This window comes from Theropithecus gelada, chromosome 6 (genome assembly GCF_003255815.1).
Source record: "Theropithecus gelada isolate Dixy chromosome 6, Tgel_1.0, whole genome shotgun sequence".
In the NCBI taxonomy this organism is placed as follows: Eukaryota; Metazoa; Chordata; class Mammalia; order Primates; family Cercopithecidae; genus Theropithecus; species Theropithecus gelada.
The window spans coordinates 119211853-119233579 of NC_037673.1; the positions used below are offsets into that span (position 1 = coordinate 119211853).

General features: G+C 34.4%; 1 protein-coding gene across 1 annotated transcript in view; it reads left to right on the top strand.

Annotated features, from left to right (window-relative positions):
• Positions 1-20173, top strand: part of SNX2 (sorting nexin 2) — a 52473-nt gene extending 32300 nt beyond the window's left edge. Inside the window, 8 exon segments of the mRNA XM_025387396.1 lie at positions 5725-5800; positions 6741-6854; positions 7108-7201; positions 8953-9158; positions 16135-16278; positions 17452-17532; positions 17647-17718; positions 19668-20173. Coding sequence (XP_025243181.1) covers positions 5725-5800; positions 6741-6854; positions 7108-7201; positions 8953-9158; positions 16135-16278; positions 17452-17532; positions 17647-17718; positions 19668-19718 — 838 coding nt within the window. The 3' untranslated portion in view covers positions 19719-20173.
• Positions 20174-21727: the final 1554 nt, after the last annotated feature.

Genomic DNA, 21727 nt, shown 5'->3' on the forward strand with positions numbered 1-21727 from the left:
TGAGAGTGCTTCAAATCTTTAGATCATATTGAGTATATTTTATAGGTAAGGATACACATCTGCAAATACAGAAGGAGAAATTTAGAGCCTGATAATAAGTGTATAAGATTTATAATTCCTTTTCAGATGAAACCTGTACTAACACTACATACTTTCTGTGTGACCTTAGGTAAATTACTTAGATGCATTCCTCTTTAAAGTGTAAATGTGAGGCTGGGCGTGGTGGCTCATGCCTGTAATCCCAGCACTTTGTGGGGCTGAGGTGGGTGGATCACGAGGTCAAGAGTTCAAGACCATCCTGGCCAACATGGTGAAACACTGTCCCTACTAAAAATACAAAAAAATTGGCTGGGTGTGGTGGCGCGTGCCTCTAGTCACAGCTACTTGGGAGGCTGAGGCAGAAGAATTGCTTGAACCCAGGAGGCAGAGGTTGCAGTGAGCCGAGATTGTGCCACTGCATTCCAGCCTGTCCACAGAGTGAGACTCCGTCTCTAAATAAATAAATAAATAAATAAATAAATAAATAAATAAATAAAATGTAAGTGTGTCAGGATTGTGTTCATTTCAAGCATCTAAAAATCTGACTGGCCTAAACGGTTAATGTAGATTAATTAATCCACTCTTTCAAATCAGAGAGTTTGGGGTAGGCAGCTGTTCAGGATTATCTGATTCACCAGGAAATTCTATTGCTTCTTTCTGATAACTGATAATACAACCTTTTCTCACCAGTCTACTGGCTTTGAGTCCAAAGGTGTTAATTAACTGCAGTAGCCTCCTAATTGGTGTCCCTGATTCCATTCTTGGCACTTCTACTTTAATATAGAACTTACAGTAGTTTTATATATATTTATATTCTAAAATATAAATCAGATCATTTTTAACCCCTCCCCACCCTGGCCCCATGTCCCCATTTTACTCAGTAAAAGCCAGAGTCCTTTTAATGGACTACAAGACTCTATATTACCTGCACGCCTCACTGTGTTACCTGTTTGATCTCATATCCTCCGTGATCACTCACTCTGCTTTAGGCCAGACTAACCTTTTTGCTGCTTCTCAAACACCCTCGGCATTTTCCTATCTTAGAGTCTTTTCAACTGCCTGCTCCCTCTGCCTAGAATTCTTTGTTCCTAGGTATCTGAATAGGATTCCTTTGTTCAAGTTCATATGTTCAAATAACACCTTTCAAGTGAAGCCTGTTTCAGTCATTGGCTTTCTTCTGACCTATTATATTTATTGCCACCAACCACGTCTTAAATACTTGGTGATATTTACCCCATTGTTCTGTCTTTTTTTCCCATAGCTTTTGCCATCTTGTCACATACTTTATCATTTGTATGTTTATTATGTTTATAGTTTATTGTCTATCTTGTACTAACATGTAAGCTTCACCAGGGAAGGAATCTTAGTCTCTTGCTCACTGATGTCTTCCAGGTACTCAAAACTGTACTTAATAGGTAGTAAGAGCTCAGTAAGTATTTGTTGAATGAACAAGTGAATGTCATCCAAGTCCCAGGCTCTTTCTACCTTTTTATTCTCCCATTGTGTGCACTTGTGTTTTAGTTTCAAGCAAGATAAATATTTGTAACTCTGTTGCTCTCAAGCATTTTATATAACCTACTTTGTTTTATTTTGTTTCTGGTAAGTAAATAAGAATTTGAAAGCCTTGAGTGATTTTTCATCAGTAACTTGAAGTAAACTTGAAGAACAATTACTGAGCACCTCTTATTGGATGGTATTGATCAATTCCATTTCTGTTTCTTTTCAGTGTTTCAATTTCTCCCTATACCTCTTTTCCTGTCTTCTTCCTACACTCATTTACCCATTTTGTCCTGTGTCTTTCCTTTATATTACAACCATCTCTGGTCTTAATTCCGAGTTGGCGTATGTTTATAAATATTTATTGTTTTAAAATCCATTTTATAGTTCTGTTCTTAATTTCAACATTATATAAGCTTATATATATATAAAAGCATATTTATGTATGCATTTCTTAGTTTTTAGTTTATATTTTTAGTTTATGTTTAGTTTATGTTTTTAGTTAACATTTTTAGTTATATATGTTATATATATAAACTAAAAAATACATATATAAACTAAATATAAACAATATATAAACTAAAAAACTAAAAAATACTAAACTAAAAAAATATATAAACTAAAAAAATACATACATGTATATTTTAGTATATGTATTTAGTATATGTATTAAGCTTTATTTCATGTTGCCTTTGAGAAGGAAGGTTTTACCCCCTTTTTCTGGAATATCGTTTTTCAAAATTGATTCTTCAGAATGCTAATACGTGGTAGAATGAAAAAGATCTATAGTCAATTGAGTTTTGTTAACATAGGGTTTAACAGAGTTCAACTAGGGTTATTTTCTGTAGGAGTTCTCACAACACTTAATAAAATGCTGTTTGATACTAATTTTAAAAGACAGGAATATGTATATATTTCAAACTTTCTTGATATGGAATCAGTCTTTTTCATGGAATAGTACGTGAGACTAGTATTCTACAGTCTTTTTCATGGAATAGTACGTGAGACTAGTATTCTACAGAACTCACTTTGGAAAGCTGTTTTAGAATATAAATGATACAAGGTATTTCCACTTAGGTTTGAAATATTAGAATATTTTTTTCTTTTCTTCCTTTTTTTCTGAGATGGAGTCTCTCTCTGTCACCCGGGCTGGAGTGCAATGGCGCAATCTCGGCTCACTGCAACCTCCGTCTCCTGGGTTCAAGCGATTCTCCTACCTCAGCCTCCTGAGTAGCTCGGACTATAGGTGCATGCCACCACCCCTGGCTAATTTTTATATTTTTACTAGAGATGGGGTTTCAGGCTGGTCTCGAACTCCTTACCTGTGATCCACCTGCCAAAGTGCAGGGATTACAGGCATGAGCCACCTCACCCAGCCGGAATATTTCTTAGAGGTTAAGTACTAGATGTTTTGTCTTTCTTGGGTTTTTGTTTGTTTTTTACAAGTATCTGAGTTCCTGCTATTACCTAGCTGTGGTATGCACTGAGATGAGCAACTTATGCAAACTGCCTTCAAGTAGTACTCAGTCTAAAAAACTAAATAACTTATCTGATATATTGTGACAGAACTTCAGTGTTAAAATTGTAAGTCAAATTCAAGTGGGGAAATACCAACATTTCTCAAACCTACAGGGTTAATGTTCTTGCTGCATCCGTTTTTTTGGCTTCATAATATAGGCAGCAAAAACTTTTAAACCATAGGATAGGTTATATTGCAGATATCTGTTAAATGATCTGGATCTAGTATAATGACTTCTTATGTGGACTACTGACTTAAAATGAAGTTTAGTATGCTGTATATTTTATTTAAATATATAAAAACAGAAGTTAACATTTTGATACTGATAAAATAGTCATTTTGATCAATGTATAGAATTTGACTTTAGAGAAGATTATCCTTTTTTGGAAACATTAATTTTAGACATATTTTATAATTTTATAAAAAGGTAGAAGAAGTTACTGACTACATTTATTCTAAAGAAATAAATGTGTTATTAATTGTGAGTAAAAATATTATAACTGAAATATTACTGCATATAGTTATTAACTTGGGGAAAGATAGCAGTTGTTTTTAATGGGATTAGATGAATAATTGAGAATCATCAAATAGTTGACCTTATTTCCTTTTATGAAGTCATCATTGGTAATTTATTATGGGTGACAGGCACATGTGAGCTTTTCTAATAAAGGGGAAATTGATTTCATAGTGATGTTTCTCACTTTTTCATTTTTATTCATTTTACGTGGTATTTGTTTATTTGATTTTATATGGTGTCATATTTAGATAAGATATTTACCAAAAACAGCAAAGCCTTTAAAATAGAAATATTGAATAAATACCTTTGAAGAGGTATGGGGAAATTTTTTTTTCTTTTTTTATTATACTTTAAGTTCTAGGGTACATGTGCACAATGTGCAGGTTTGTTACATATGTATACATGTGCCATGTTGGTGTGCTGCACCCATTAACTCGTCATTTACATTAGGTATATCTCCTAATGCTATCCCTCCCTCCACCCACCCCCCAGCAGGCCCCAGTGTGTGATGTTCCCCTTCCTGTGTCCAAGTGTCCTCATTGTTCCTACCTATGAGTGAGAACATGTGGTGTTTGGTTTTCTGTTCTTGCGATAGTTTGCTGAGAATGATGGTTTCCAGCTGCATCCATGTCCCTACAAAGTACATGAACTCATCTTTTTTATGGCTGCATAGTATTCTGTGGTGTATATGTGCCACATTTTCTTAATCCAGTCTGTCATTGATGGGCATTTGGGTTGGTTCCAAGTCTTTGCTATTGTGAATAGTGCCGCAAAAAACATACGTGTGCATGTGTCTTTATAGCAGCACAATTTATAATCCTTTGGGTATATACCCAGTAGTGGGATGGCTGGGTCAAATGATATTTCTAGTTCTAGATCCTTGAGAAATCACCACACTGTCTTCCACAGTGGTTGAACTAGTTGACAGTCCCACCAACAGTGCAAAAGTGTTCCTATTTCTCCACATCCTCTCCAGCACCTGTTGTTTCCTGACTTTTTAATGATCGCCATTCTAACTGGTGTGAGCTGGTATCTCATTGTGGTCTTGATTTGCATTTCTCTGATGGCTAGTGATGATGAGCATTTTTTCACGTGTCTATTGACTGCATAAATGTCTTCTTTTGAAAAGTGTCTGTTCATATACTTTGCCCACTTTTTGATGGGGTTGTTTGTTTTTTTCTGGTAAATTTGTTTGAGTTCTTTGTAGGTTCTGGATATTGGCCCTTTGTCAGATGAGTAGATTGCATAAATTTTCTCCCATTCTGTAGTTGCCTGTTCATTCTGATGGTAGTTTCTTTTGCTGTACAGAAGCTCTTTAATTAGATCCCTTTTGTCAATTTTGGCTTTTGTTGCCATTGCTTTTGGTGTTTTAGACATGAAGTCCTTGCCCATGCCTGTGTCCTGAATGGTATTCCCTAGGTTTTCTTCTAGGGTTTTTATGGTTTTAGGTCTAACATTTAAGTCTCTAATCCATCTTGAATTAGTTTTTGTATAAGGTGTAAGGAAGGGATCCAGTTTCAGCTTTTTACTTATGGCTAGCCAGTTTTCCCAGCACCATTTATTAAATAGGGAATCCTTTCCCCATTTCTTGTTTGAGGTATGGGGAAAATATTGAAGAAAATTTAGTTCTTGTCAAGTGAGGACTCAAGCTAATTGTGATCATTTAAATATGCTGACATGCAAAAAAATTGGTATACTCTTCCCCATTTTGGTGATAATAGCAATTTAAAACTTGGTTGAGTGGAATATATATAGTAATAATAATATGTTTCTTAGAACTCTAAAATTATAGTTGAGAATGTAATGACTCCATCTAAAGATAAAATTATTCAACAAACTCACATGCCCCTTTACAACATTAATGCTTTGCAATGAGAAGTTTGGTAAGTTATTTATCCTCTCCCACTCCCACCCGTTGCCATTTTTCTTTTTACATAATTATGAAAACTGGATAGTGTATCAATTTTCAAAAGATGAACAAAAACCTTTTTAATTATTAAATTGCTGTAGGATTCTAAGTAATTACAGTGAGATCAGACTAATAGGAAGTAGTGAGGACACCTTTTTTCCTAGTATTTCTATTTTTTATCATTTTGTTGAAATATAATTCAAGATGCTACTGATAAAGGAGCAATTTTACTCTTAAATCTAGGTATCTTCAAAGAACAGTAAAACATCCAACTTTACTACAGGATCCTGATTTAAGGCAGTTCTTGGAAAGTTCAGAGGTATTATTTCTGTATTAAATATTTGTATATGAATGTTCTCATTATTTGTCATTGTAATTTATATGACTATATATATAGTAAATAATTGGGTCAATAGATGGAATAAAGCAATTATTATTATTTTTTTCCTTAGTGCTTTAATTACCCTGCTAAATTAGTAGCAAAATATCTTTGCTTTGATACTTGTAGGATGATTAGTCCCTTTCTTGAACACTTAAAATAAGATTTAAGAGAGTGGTTTGTAAGTAGTCTAACTCTGAATGCCCTAAGTTGTTCCTCAGGCATCATGTTGAAATAAGTTTATTCAGACTTCATTTTAGAGAAAGAGAAAGTTGAATGTGTGTTTGCTTGTCTACATTTTGGTATCCTTATTAAGGTTTTGAAATGCAAATTTGTGACTTGAAAGAGCCTAAATTATAACCATGATGCTCTTTATGTTTGAAATGTTTGGTATAATTTTGGCTCCTAAGAACAATTTGAGTTCTAGTTTGAGTTTTTTTCTTTAATTTACTTGAGTTGCAGAATTTTTTAAAAACTCAAAATCACACAATGCTAACTGAGCATAAGGAGATTTTTCTCAAGACTTTCTTCTTTCCTTATAAACAGTTTATTTCTGTTAGCAAACAGGTGGCCAGTGTTAGGGTACTTGGCAATTTCTTAATATATTTTGACAAACAGGGTGTTTGTTCCATCTAAATGTAAACGTGCAGAAGAAAAGCAAATGGAAAGCCTATTTTTTAAGTTTTCCTTTGAGAATGTACAAGTAGTATATTTGAGAAATTAGATCTCACTACTGAAATGTATGAGAGTGAAGAAAATACAACCTCCTTTTTTAAATTTGTTGGGGGCGGGTGGGAAGGAGGGGGGATCACTTTTGTGCCCAGTTAAACCTCCAGGCTTTTAACCGGTTTGTTTGCCCTTATTTGTCATTCAATTCCAGCTGCCTAGAGCAGTTAATACACAGGCTCTGAGTGGAGCAGGAATATTGAGGATGGTGAACAAGGCTGCCGACGCTGTCAACAAAATGACAATCAAGATGAATGAATCGGATGCAGTAAGAGCTGATTTTTCGACTTGAATAATGAGATGAATTAATGAGCCCAACAATTGCATTTTAAAGCTGTACAAGTGGAAAATAGGATATTAATTTGCTTATTGAGTTTAGTTCTCAGCCACATCAGTTGGCCACCATGGTTATACATGGTTAATTTGTTGCTTTAAAACAAGGAATGTAGCTTGGTATTGGTAACCTAATTTACAATGGTTTGTTCTTCCTAAATTAGCTCCATTTTTCATTTTTTTCTTAGTGGTTTGAAGAAAAGCAGCAGCAATTTGAGAATCTGGATCAGCAACTTAGGAAACTTCATGCCAGTGTTGAAGCCTTGGTCTGTCATAGAAAAGGTTTGTTTGCCTTATTACTTATGTGGTTAGCACCATAAAACTAACGAAAATATTTTATTTAAATTTTATGAAAATAAATATGCTGAAGTCATTGCAGAAGAGAGAAAACAATCGTTTTAAGACAATATTTTCTAGTTCTACTTTATTATTTAAAAATTTTTGTTCTATTTTGATTTAATATCTAGTTTGGAAGTAGAAAAATAACGAGCTTAGAAAACTGTTAACTGGTACAAATGTGAGCTAAAAAAAGAACAAAGAAAAGTATATTTTAATTTTGGATTAAAACTTGGTCACTTGATTAACTTTTTGTTAAGTATAGTTACAGTTAAATGGATGAAGATGTCTTATCAATTAGTAACTTTGATTATAATAAGAAATTTGAGGTTTGAAAATTGCTTTTTGAAAATTTTTTGGGAAATATTTGTTTTGTGCCTCTATTTCCTGTTATGCCCTTTGAAGTATTTTCTTCATTTTTGAACTACAATATTGACAGATCTGGGGGTTTTGCTGAAAATTCTTAGAAAATTTGAGTTGTAATATTTTAATTCACAATGAAATTATAGTTTTTTTGGTTTATTTTTAAAGAATCCAACAATGTAAATATCAATTGTCCAAGATATTTAATAAGCAAATAATATGTAACATTACCAGCAATACATTTTATTAAAATAATTATAGAAACTTACTAATAAATTTATTATTGAAAGTAGTTTGTAATAGCTTTTGCCATTTGAATTATATATCTCTTAGGGAATGGGCTCTTTTGGAGAACTTTACATAATGTAGAGCAACAGAGCAATTTCCAGGCAATGTAATTGTTAGTCATTGACAGTGTTCAGTCTGTAAACATCTACTTTTCTTTATTTGAAATATCTGAAATGATCACATTCTAGATCTTTTTAGAAATTCTAATATTTTACTGAGATTGTTGCACAACAAAGGAAAAAAAAATAAAATTTATGTTAATTGTGTATATAATTTTACCTTCGCTCCTGTTAGCTAAATAATATTCTCATTAAAAATTATAAACGTTATTTTCAATGACAAATGTTTAAAGGCCAGAAATGTGGTATAAATCAATTGTGAGTATTGCCAGTTCCTCTCATATTAAAAATATATTTCATTTTTAGGAATGGACAGAGAAACAGTGAACATTGTGGGAGAAAAAACAGGAGGCAGATTTTTTTTTTTTTTTTGAGACGGGGTCTCGCTCTGTTGCCCAGGCTGGAGTGCAGTGGCCGGATCTCAGCTCACTGCAAGCTCTGCCTCCGGGGTTCACGCCATTCTCCTGCCTCAGCCTCCCGAGTAGCTGGGACTACAGGCGCCCGCCACCTCGCCCGGCTAGTTTTTTTTTTTTTTTGTATTTTTAGTAGAGACGGGGTTTCACTGTGTTAGCCAGGATGGTCTCTATCTCCTGACTTCGTGATCCGCCCGTCTCGGACTCCCAAAGTGCTGGGATTAGAGGCTTGAGCCACCGCGCCCGGCCCAGATTTTTATATTAAATAATTTAAACATAGTTCATCCCTTTGGAATATAAGCAGTGATTTGTCCGTGTTTTCAGTAGATCTCCGAGCACTTGGCATTTATGCCTGAGGCATTTTAATGACTAATTGTTTCATGTTAATTAATTTAAAATATTATTTGAGCAACTTGTGAATAAGTAAAATTTACAGAAAAGTGGAAAAATCAATACAATATTTTAAAATTTTGCTAGCAAACACTAAAAGTGCATACTGTTTTTTAAATTTCAGAACTTTCAGCCAACACAGCTGCCTTTGCTAAAAGTGCTGCCATGTTAGGTAATTCTGAGGATCATACTGCTTTATCTAGAGCTTTGTCTCAGCTTGCAGAGGTTGAGGAGAAGATAGACCAGTTACATCAAGAACAAGCTTTTGCTGATTTTTATATGTTTTCAGAACTACTTAGTGACTACATTCGACTTATTGCTGCAGTGAAAGTAAGCCCTTTCTTGCATTCTTCTCACTTGTGTGCTTTAAAAAGTATTTTGTCTCCTATTAGTTATGTGTTTAAATGTCTAAATTCCTCCTATACTAGCAATAATAAAGTGGTTTCAAGGTAATTATACATAACTTAATACTTTCTTCCCTATAACTTGCACAGTACAATAGATAGAATTAATGTTTTTAACAGGTCTAAGGAATGACAGATAAGATAGAAAACATACATTTACTTACGTATTTGCTTATACAAGTTTGGAACTAACTAATAGCATTTATTTGCTCATTCTAGCACTAACTGAAACTACTCACTGGACTCTATTGTCATTAGTAAAGCTGACTGTGTAATAAATAGGATAAAACTAGAAATGATTATCGCAGTGAATATGTTTAATGGGGGCTTTTTCATGTATTTGGATATAATCAGATTTTGTATCTTCAAATGTATAGTCACCATGTGTTTATAGATGAGATGGGACTAGATTAGATCATAAATTGTGTTACTGAATGGTAATACTTAAATATAATAGTGCAATTTCTGAATAGTTGAGAAAGTGATCCAGTTAGCAAAAATTAGTATTCTACAGATATCTGCAGTATTCAGACAGTTAAACTGAACTGAACGTTACTCAGTGTATCATGTTTCAGAAGATACTTAAAGAATCTTTGAATTTTTGTTATGGATATTAACAATATGGGGTTTGGTGGGTACTGGGTGTTTACCTTTTACCTTGAATTTAAACATCTAGAAAGTTGGCCGGGCGCGGTGGTTCAGGTCTGTAATCCCAGCACTTTGGGAGGCCGAGGCAGGTGGATCATGAGGTCGGGAGATCGAGACCATCCTGGCTAACACGGTGAAACCCCGTCTCTACTAAAAATACAAAAAGCTAGCCGGGCGTGGTGGTGGGCACCTGTAGTCCCAGCTACTCGGGAGGCTGAGCCAGGAGAATGGCGTGAACCCCGGAGGCGGAGCTTGCAGTGAGCTGAGATCGTGTCACTGCACTCCAGCCTGGGCGACAAAGCGAGACTCCGTCTCAAAAAAAAAAAAAAAAAAAAACTAGAAAGTTAATGAGATCTTGTTCCTTTCTTATGCAAAATTTTTTCAGCTAAAGTCTGTGATCAAGTTAGTACTCATCTAGAGTGAGCATATTGATAGTTCTGTTCTCAAGCTACTGGTGACATTTATTACTAGAGCATTCTTAGCACTTCAGAATGGTGCTTTCTTTTATTTGGTAAAATTACCAATTTTACTGTTTTAAATGTTGTTCCTTATGCTGTTGGTGATTAATTTTTCAGTATTTAGAAATGTTAATATAGATAGCAGTTGTCAGAGTATATATGCTTCATTATATACAGGCAGCTTGTGATATACAGAGATCCAGTTTACAGATTTGTGCCGCCTACTCTCACTTCTTACCAGAGCGCCCAATAGCATGAGAGCTGTTGTAAAAAAGTGTGACACTTCCAACAAACCTGTGGGTCAAAAAAGGGGAATTGGGCAGTGTCTGTAAGAATACATATCTGGGCCGGGCGCTGTGGCTCACACCTGTAATACCAGCACTTTGGGAGGCTGAGGCAGGCGGATCATGAGGTCAGGAGATCGAGACCAACCTGGCCAACGTGGTGAAACCCCGGCTCTACTAAAAATACAAAAATTAGCTGGACATGGTGGCGTATGCCTGTAATCCTAGCTACTCAGGAGGCTGAGGCAGGAGAATCACTTGAACCGGGGAGTCAGAGGTTGCAGTGAGCCAGGAACGTGCCATTGCACTCTAGCCTGGCGACAGAGAGAGACTCTATCTCAAAAAAAAAAAAAAAAAAAAAGAAGAATGCATATCTGCTAATAAGAGCTAGCCTGGAAAAAGACCCCCTGGCAGTGATGGCCTGCCTGTATAATGGATATTGATCCCTCAAAAACAGCTTTCCTCATACCCTAAGTCTTTTTGCTGTGTTATTATATTTCCTGAAATTATAGTTATATTCATGTTTTCCAAAATACTTTCTATAGAACACTGGCACCAAAAGATGGATTACAGTTAGCTAAGTTTTGTATATGGTATCCCTGTTTGCAAGATTCAGAATGCATTTTAAAAGCTCAGAACTGGTTAGGAGTGAAAAAGAAAACAAATTTTAATCCAGAGCCTTCTAAATTCATTTGAACAAGAATTATTTTCCAACAAATGTCTATTTACATATATGGAACACATTTGTGGAAATACTGAATTAATGACTTCATTGACTGAAAGAGTTAAAGAGTTGTGGTCAATTTGCCTTCAGGTAAATTAAGCTCTTTAAGATTGGTTTCTACTGAAACCTAGCCCAGATCAACTGCACAAAGGAATTGAGATATTATGGAATGAGGTGACAGGTAATTTTTACACTTTTTGTTTTTGTCATATTCTTTGTTTTGAACTAATTCACTTGTATTTGAAAAAATAATGCACATACATGATAGTTTTAATAGCCCAGCAAGGTAAGTTTCCTTGCAGAACTACAACCTGTAGTCTCTGACCTCAGTCATAAACTGTTAGGTTCTTGTGTGTCTTTACAGAATTAGCTATGCATGTACATGAAGCTAATTCTCTCCCCTCTGTCCATTTATTCCTTCCATCCCCTTCTCTCCCTCCCTTCCTCTCTCAAAAAGGAATATACTGTGTTTAGTGTTCTTTGTCTGCTTTTTACACCCACTCCACTTAATAGAGCAGTCTCCCTATCAATGTAGGTAGATGTCTTTTTAACGGTTGTATAGCATTCCATCATATAACATTTAGATACACCTTGAATTATAGTCTAGTCTTTTAAAAAATCAAGTATTTTGATAAGTCTTTAGACATAAAGATTCTATAAGTAGGATTGCTGACCAAAGGGTATATGCATTTTAAATTTCAATAAATATTGCCAAATTACTGTTCAAAAAGATTTTGCTTTGTACCCTAACCTACCTAAACCTACACGTTTCTTCTTACTACCACCCAAGAATGAAGGTTTTTTTTTTTTTTTTTATAAGTTGTCATTTACTTAGTGTGAATCAAGACATCTTTACAAATGATAAGCCATTTTACATTTCTTTTTCTTTCTTTTCTCTTTTTTTGAGATGGAGTTTTGCTTTGTCGCCGAGCTAGAGTGCAGTGGCGCGATCTTGGCTCACTACAACCTCCGCCTCCTAGGTTCAAGCAGTTCTGCCTCAGCCTTCTGAGTAGCTGGGACTGTAGGTGTGTGCCACCACAGCCAGCTAATTTTTGTAGTTTTTGTAGAGACGGGGTTTCACCTTGCCAGGATGGTCTCCATCTCTTGACCTCGTGATCCACTCACCTCGGCCTCCCAAAGCGCTGGAATTATAGGCATGAGCCACCGCACGCGGCCCTACATTTCTTTTTCTATGAATGAACTGTTAATGTCCTTTGCCCAGTTTTTGTTTGCTTATTATCTATTTCGAATAGCTGCTTAATATTAATTAACCTTTGGTTTTATCCATATCGAGTGTACTTTTCTGATGACAATTCTTCAAATTAGGAGTACTTTGGGGATTAATATAGAGCCATTGTTGGGATCAAAGAACATCAGAAATTGGAACACCAAAGAAAAAGCTAAATTTTACACATTTCGAAATATTGCCTAAGCCTGGCGTTGTGTCAGGAAACTCCTGTTTTCCTCTTTTGTATAGTACGTGGTCTCTGAAATTTAGAACTAAAAGTTTTGGCTGTATCCTTACAAGCATTGTCATGTATTGGGCTTCTTTGAACCTCTAGAGTAGGGTCAGAGATTGAGGGCAATAGTTCTTAATGTTTTTAGCACTAGAACTTTTCATAAATAATTTTTGTAGGGGATCCCAATTTATAAAACATATTAAAAAAAATTTTTAACTAAAAGATGGGTTCCCCAAGGGGTTTAAATGCTTTGTTGTTTGTCTATAGATACTCAGCACCTCTTCAGAACTCCATGAAGCTGGGCAGCATATTTTTAGATTAACTGAATTATAATATGATAATTAAAATTGTAGCTTCAAATTTCCTGATGGGCCAAAAAACTGTTAGACATCTGGAATCTTGTCTAATTGAGAGCAGCTTGCATACAAATGTATGCCATAAATTAGCAGAGGAATGGAGGTCCTAAATGGATGATCCCTGTAAACTTATCCCTCTTATAATGGTTCTACTAGAGTGGATTAGTATCTTGACATGCAAAGGGAAACATTGTTATGATTTAATTGGTTTAATATAGCATTGTTAGAAATTTGACTGGTGCTGGTTCTTTTTTTCTTCTATTTTCTGTTATTTTGTTACAAAGGTAAGAAAACAAATGAAGAAAAAGTTAATTTGTATATTTAAGATCAATTTTTTTTTCCTGAAATAACCTGACTTTAGTAGTCTTACTTTTATCATAGCTCCTACATCTGTACCACAATAAACATGTCCTGTTCTGGAATACTATAAGATAATAAATTGGACAGGGACGAAATTAGTTTAGATTTAGCATATCAATGCAAAGCCAGTTGATATACATTGAGAACTTAAGCCAATATTGAATTAAAGGGCATGTACATTAACTTTTTCCTTGTATTGGTACATATTTTAAGGAATCAAATTGTTACTGAACAGAGGAATTTATAAATGAAGAAAAGATAAGACCCTGTTCCCCTAAAGCAAGACTAGGCCTAAAATCTTACATTACTTTTTGGTTAGTCGTGTGTATGTGTGTTTGTGTGTGTGTGTGTGTGAGGTGAGAGAGATTGTCTTAAATCAAGCCTTTCCAACATGCGGCCGAGGACAGCTTTGAATGCGGCCCAACACAAATTCACAAACTGTCATACATGGCTGAGCGCAGAGGCTCACGCCTGTAATCCCAGCACTTTGGGAGGCTGAGGCAGGCGGATCACAAGGTCAAGAGATCGAGACCATCCTGATTAACACGTTGAAACCCCATCTCTACTAAAAATAAAATAAAAATAAATTAGCTGGGCATAGTGGTGGGCGCCTGTAGTCCCAGCTACTCTGGAGGCTGAGGCAGGAGAATGGCGTGAACTTGCAGTGGGCTGAGGCGGAGTTCCCAGTGAGCTGAGATCGCGCCTGTGCACTCCAGCCTGGGCGACAGAGCGAGACTCTGTCTCAAAAAAAAAATTAAAAAAAAAAAAAAAAAATCTCATGACTTTTTTTTTTTTAGCTCATCGCTTAGTGATAGTATATTTTATGTGTGGCCAAAGATAATTATTCTTCTGGTGTGGCCCAGGAAAGCCAAAGAATTGAACACTGTTGTTTTAAATGGTAGTAACTTTTTCTGAATCTATTCATGTTAGATGTGTTACTTTTGGATTTTAGCCTAACTTAATTTGACTAAAGCAAAGTTAATTTATAATAAGGGATGTTTTAGGGAAAATGTGGTACTTTAAATATAAGAAAAGCAGACAAAGGGGACAGTAAGATTCACTTAATGTAAGCAAAAGTATCCGAGAAGACACATACAGCAAAGTGGATTTAAATACCCATAGATAAGGTACTTTGATTGCTAGTTTGCCGTGGATATCTGTTGTCCTAGTTAATTTAAAATGTTCACGATCTTTAAGAATTCTTTTGGAAAAATACTTTGGTTTCTGGTTGACTGGATTTTTAAATGCTATTATCACATTTTAAAAAATTGCCATATGATATAAATGCTGTCTAATTATACATTTTTTCCATAATACTAAGCTATTCTTTGCACTTTTAATAGAAAGCTTAACAGTTAACTACATTTCCGTGTGTATGTTATTTAGAAGTAATCCATAATGGCTGTGCCTACTGATTATTAAGCATCCACTAGGTTAAGACACTATGCAATAATATACTCCTCATGTTATTTCTAATCCATAAATGTAAACATCACTTCCCACCTTTTATATTTGGGAGCATTACAGCTTGGAGAAGTTCAGTGAATTTACCCGTGGTCATAGAGTGACAAAACTAAAATTAGAACCAAATTTGATTTTCTCCAAAGCCTGCTTTTTAAAAATACACTAACTACATATTTTTCTCTTCAGCAGATCCCTAAAGGAACATGTATTTTTACTACTACATGGTTCAAAAAGTTTTTTATTTGTAATAAATTAAAATAACTTGGGTTTAGTGCTTCCTGGTTCACCCAATTTATTAATGTTTACTTCATGAATGTTTGATTAGTAATTACTAAAATAATTTTAATATTTCTCTAACATGAAGCCAGAAAGGGGATTCTTAGTGGGTTCTCCCATCCTATCCATCATTTTTCTCATGAGACTTCTAATTAATTTGCCCATATTTCATTTATTTTCTCTATTCACTTGCTCTTGCCTCTGCCAGACTCCTTGAGAGAAGTCATGGATTTGGTTGACTTACTATATTAGGATCTTTTTGTCTATTTCTTTAGTTCTGCAGTGTATATATAAAAATATATATATAGTCCTCTTCTTTTGCCCTTTTCATCTTGTATAAGACTGTCTTTTTATTCATTTTGTTATATTTTACTTTTTGATTGCTTTGCCTTTTTTAATTTGCTATGGTAATTTCTTCTACCACATATGTTATGAGTTTTTCTCATTTTGTCTTTTCAATTTCAGACATGTTTCTAATACTTAATATGCTTTTGATATTATTTAACGGGAAAATTTCCAGCGTAGGTATGACACTAGCATTTTCCTATTAAAGACATCTTTCTTCAAAGAGTAAAACGCTGTTATAAATCTTATAAACCACACTAGCCTAAAGGCTAGTGATGAAATGGGTTTTGAATGTAGTTTTTATTCTGAACATGTTTCATGCAGTGACAGGGTTTTTTTTTTTTGTTTTAGGCAAATGAATATGGAGATTATTTTCTTTGATATTGGCATACTTACTTTCAGTATCTTAGTATATTAGAATAGTACTTAAATACTTGGTTTTATTGCTTTCAGTATAACACTTCTAGTGTTATGAAAGTATTTTAAATGTTACTCTTACTTAATAGCATTATGTTATTCACTTATAGGGTGTGTTTGACCATCGAATGAAGTGCTGGCAGAAATGGGAAGATGCTCAAATTACTTTGCTCAAAAAACGTGAAGCTGAAGCAAAAATGATGGTTGCTAACAAACCAGATAAAATACAGCAAGCTAAAAATGAAATCAGAGAGGTGATTACTAAATGCTTTATCTCTTAAGTTTTTCATGAGTCATTCATATATACATAATTTTTCATAATTTTTTTCTAAACCATTCAACACGTAGCTATTTTTGCATATTTTTATGAACTGTGAGAATTACTTCAACATTTTGATCATTATTAAAATCTCCAGAGCCCTTTGTTACTTATGGAATGGATAAAGAAGCATACAAGGGAAACAGCTAAAATTAACCTTTACATTAATAATTACACATTTATTATTAGATGGTTAATTTTATTTCAGATTATTATTTTCTGTCTAAAAATGGTTTTGGAGCTAGATCTCTCCCACATTTAACTGTCCAGGCAACATTATCCCCCATATATATGTATTATATATGGTATTTTAGTGAATTTGTATAAGTTTATTATAATTTATACACTTTTCTTACCATGCTTCAATAAGGAAATTGAAGAGGTAGGACAACCTTTATATTACTAAAAATAAATGTACCTGCCCTTTGAAGAGTATGTACCAGTGTTTTGGTTACACAGTGGGAAAAATATCATTTCATTGCTTAAATCTTCAGTTATTTTAGTTGTTTCATTGTTCACTAATCACAACATTTTGTTGTTTCTGTACTGAATTTAATATTTATTGATGGTCTTCAGTAGAACATAATTCCACATTTTTTTCCAATCTGATCATTTTACCATTACAAAAATGTTTTTAAAATGTTTATCATGTAATTTTCCTAATTTAAAGTATTTCCATCAGCATATAAATTTTGATGAACACATATCCTTGGATTTAACAGTATTGATATATTCTGAAATAATTACTGATATAAAAAAGTAATTAAGAAAATTACACTGTAACACTGATAATTTATTTTGTGGTGAATTTTATGCCCAAAATCTTTCCTCTTAGTTATATTTAATTAAGCTTTGGATATTGTAGTTTGTTAAGTACAGTATTGAAATATCTTAATATTGAGCAAATCTGTGGAATATTAATGGAAATTAAGCTAACATGCATTTCTGTTGGTTGAAAGTTATACAATTTCTGTTGATGCTAAATTGTGCTTTGCCAATATTGAGCTTTCTCAGAATTTTCAGGTATTGTGATTAAGTGAGCAGTCATGACAGTACTATACTTTTTTTTGAGATAAGCGTAAAATATTTCTTTGTTTGTTTTTATTAGTGGGAGGCGAAAGTGCAACAAGGGGAAAGAGATTTTGAACAGATATCTAAAACGATTCGAAAAGAAGTGGGAAGATTTGAGGCATGTATAATAATTTTGCATTTATCTTAACAACATGGTCACATTTGCTGCAATTTTGTGGTAAAGTTGAATTTAGCTTTCTACTAACAGACTTTTAAAAATGTACTTCAACAGAAAGAACGAGTGAAGGATTTTAAAACCGTTATCATCAAGTACTTAGAATCACTAGTTCAAACACAACAACAGGTAAGCCATTTTTGTTTATAACTTAAACTTATAGAAGTTGTTTTTGGTATACTTCCTTATTTTAAAAGGGTGATTAATGAACTGGGCTTTTAAACTCAAGAATAAGAAATGGAAGACAGAAAGCCAGTGATGGTAAAGGATAAAAGGGTAAACTCATTGGAAACTATCTCGGTTTTTTGTTTTTTTTTTTGCGCCTCTGCTTAACACTAAGGCAGAGATCGACTTTTCCCAATTTTAGGCCATCAGAAACCTCATGGGCAAGTTTCCCCTTTCACTGTCTTTCTAGTTTGTTTTCTTTGTTGGTTAGACCTGTTTGAGTAAATTCTCATAATAAGTTCTTCTCTTCTATAACAAATAGAACTTAAACTAAACAGTTTTTCAGAATTAAAAAAAAAACTGTACTGTTTTCTTTTTGCTTTATTTTGTTTGGGGTTGGTGGTGGTTGAATGCTGCAAGTGGCATTTGTCTACTTTACCATGGATTTTAATGGTATATTAAATAAAAAGATAATCGCAGAAAATTTTCCTGTATATTTTAATGTAAATTAGAGTAACAGGTCAAGTAATTCAATATCTTGAATAGAATTTTTCTTCCAGTTTTAAAACATGTGGATCTAGAATGTCATTTGTGTAAAATATAATAGGTTGTTTTTGAATTAAGTGGTATGATATCTTCAAATTGTCTTTAACTTTTATTTAAATAGTTCATAAAGTTAAATTTTTAAAAATGTGAAAATAAGTCATATAACCTTGTTTTTAAAGGAATTGTTTTAAACATGACTTCAGTTTATATTTCAGTCTGTTCTCTGGACTATTAAAGGAAGACTGACAGCTAGTTCTATCCAGTCGGTTTTTTTTTCTTGTTCAATATTTTCTTTTCTTCCTCCTTATATTCCATTTTTCTTGTCTAGCAATAACGTAAACTATCAATATGCTCTGAATTGGGAAATCTTATCACTTTATGCTGGAAAAGGTCATTGAAGTTGTATTATTTAATATATGGTAACACTGTTCTGGTAAAATTTTGCATAAAATAAAAAATTGTACATTAAAAGAACTCTATTATTTTACATCAAAAATAAAAGTAGCCAGGAGTAATTAATGTTTTAAATAATTTATATATGAACTATATTGACGGACTTTAGATAAGGAAATTAAAATGATTCTTTTAGGAACTGGGCATTGGCTGGGTGTGGCTCATGCCTGTAATCTCAGCACTTTGGGAGGCTGAGGCGGGTGGATCACCTGAGGTCAGGAGTTTGAGACCAGCCTGGCCAACATGGAGAAACCCCGTCTTTACTAAAAATACAAAAAAATTAGCTGGGCGTGGTGGCGCGTCTGTAATCCCAGCTACTCAGGAGGCTGAGGCAGGGAATTGCTTGAACTGGGAGGTGGAGGTTGCAGTGAGGCGAGGTCATGCCATTGCACTCCAGTCTGGGCAACAAGAGCGAAACTCCGCCTCAAGAAAACAATTTAAAAAACCCAGACATTAGTAAATATTAGTCATTGTTAGTTAGCTATTTGTATAGTTTTTTTATGTTGTTTTTGCTTTTTTTCCTTTTTTGTTTTTTTTTTTTGAGACAGAGTCTCACTCTGTTGTCCAGGTTGGAGTGCAGTGGTGTGATCTTGGCTCACTGCAACCTCTGCCTCCTGGGTTCAAGCGATTCTCCTACCTCAGCCTCCCGAGTAGCTGGGATTACAGGTACGCGCCACATTGCCAGGCTAATTTTTGTATTTTTAGTAGAGATGGGGTTTCACCATGTTGGCCAGGCTGGTCTCAAACTCCTGAACTCAGGTGATCCACCCACCTCAGCCTCCCAAAGTGCTGGGATTACAGGTGTGAGCCACCCCACCCGACCTATGTAGATTTTTGTTAATGCTGTACAGGATATATGCATATAAATGACAAAAAGGTAATGAGAATAACTTTATTTTAATTTTCATTCACAGCTGATAAAATACTGGGAAGCATTCCTACCTGAAGCCAAAGCCATTGCCTAGCAATAAGATTATTGCTGTTAAGAAGACTGTCGATGTTGTTCCAGTTATGTTGAATTCCACAGTGAAATCATTTAAAACCATCTAAATAAACCACTATATATTTTATGAATTACATGTGGTTTTATATATATATATATACACACACATGCACACACACACTCCGACATTTTATTACAAGCTGCATGTCCTGACCCTCTTTGAATTAAGTGGACTGTGGCATGACATTCTGCAATACTTTGCTGAATTGAACACTATTGTGTCTTAAATACTTGCACTAAATAGTGCACTGCAAGACCAGAAAATTTTACAATATTTTTTTCTTTACAATATGTTCTGTAGTATGTTTACCCTCTTTATGAAGTGAATTATCAATGCTTTGAATAATGTTCAGTTATACATTCCTGTACAGAAATTATGATTTTGTGATTACAGTAATAAAATGATATTCCTTGTGATATATTAGTAACAAATTATTTGGGTATTTAAACATATTAGTAACCTTTTCAAAGCATTTTTAATAGGAAGAAACTTTTTATTCTAGATGTATATAGGTAATGCTATGATTCCTTAATTATTTTAATTGACAAAGCTGAACTCATTAAATGACTAAATGAAGCTTAAGTTTTCTTATGAAACCATCATAAATCAAAGAACATTTGTCTCTTGATTGTCTTGGGTAAAGAACAGAATAATTGTCTTTGCTTGTTTTTACCTATTTCTATTACAAGTGCCCAATTTAAGAATTAGGAAAAAAATGTATTTATATACTTTTACAAGTCCCATGAATTTTGTTCATCTTCTCGTTATCTTCAGAATCTAGTACTTTGCATATATTTAATTTATTCTTGTCTTTTATTTCTTTTAAACTAAAAGTCTATCATCTGTGCTCACAGTTGACAAGGAATGGTACCATGTTAAAATATACCATGACTTGATGAATAAGCAAGCACAACACAAAGCAAATTTGAAGTAAAGTGAAATTTAGTTTGCCTTGGGCAATGTTTTTATCCATTCTGTATGCTACTTAGACAGCTGTTATCTAATCCTTAATGCTGATGAAAATTTAAGTTATGGCTGGGTGTGGTGGCTCATGCCTGTAATCCCAGCACTTTGGGAGGCTGAGGTGGGTGGATCACCTGAGGTCAGGAGTTCAAGACCAGCCTGGCCAACATGGTGAAACCCCGTCTCTACTAAAAATATAAAAATTCACCAGGCGTTGTGGGGCGTGCTTGTAGTCCCAGCTACTCGGGAGGCTGAGGCAGGAGAATCATTTGAACCAGGAAGGCAGAGGTTGCAGTGAGCCAAGATCATACCATTGCACTCCAGACTGGGCAACAAGAGTGAAACTCCATCTCAAAAAAAAAATTATGACTGGTGTCAGAGCTATTTTTGTTTTTTAAAAAATATTCTTACAAACACCCCTCTTCTTGAGCTTAACCACCACATCTCCCTTCCATAGGAACAAGATACGGTATGTGTAACTAAATCCTCTCTAGGGAGTCACTGGATACAATTTATATATCAAAGTATTCTTAGCATGTGTTTGCTTATACTTTAGTTGAAGTGTTAAGCCTTCTATAGGTGTTATTCATATTTATACTCCCAGACCCCAGAAGAGTGGCTGATACATTATAGGTTTAAATAATAAAGGCTTGATGGGCCAGCCACAGTGGCTCACATGCCTGTAGTCCCAGCTTCTTGGGAGGCTGAGGCAGGAGGATCTCTTGAGCCCAGGAGTTTGAGGCTGTAGTACACTATGATCATGTCTGTGAATACCCACTGCCCTACAGCCAGCCTGGACAACATAGTAAGACATGTCTCTAAAAAAAAATTTAAGACTTGATAAGTTGAACAGAGAAAACAAAAGTTTGCTGTTCTAAGAAGAAACTGAAGCAGAAATAGTACAATCGTCTTTTGTTGCTTCTGGGAATACTTTTGAGAAATGAATAATTCATAGTAATATATATCAGATGCTATCTTGTTGCTCCATTAATATTGAGCAAAAGATA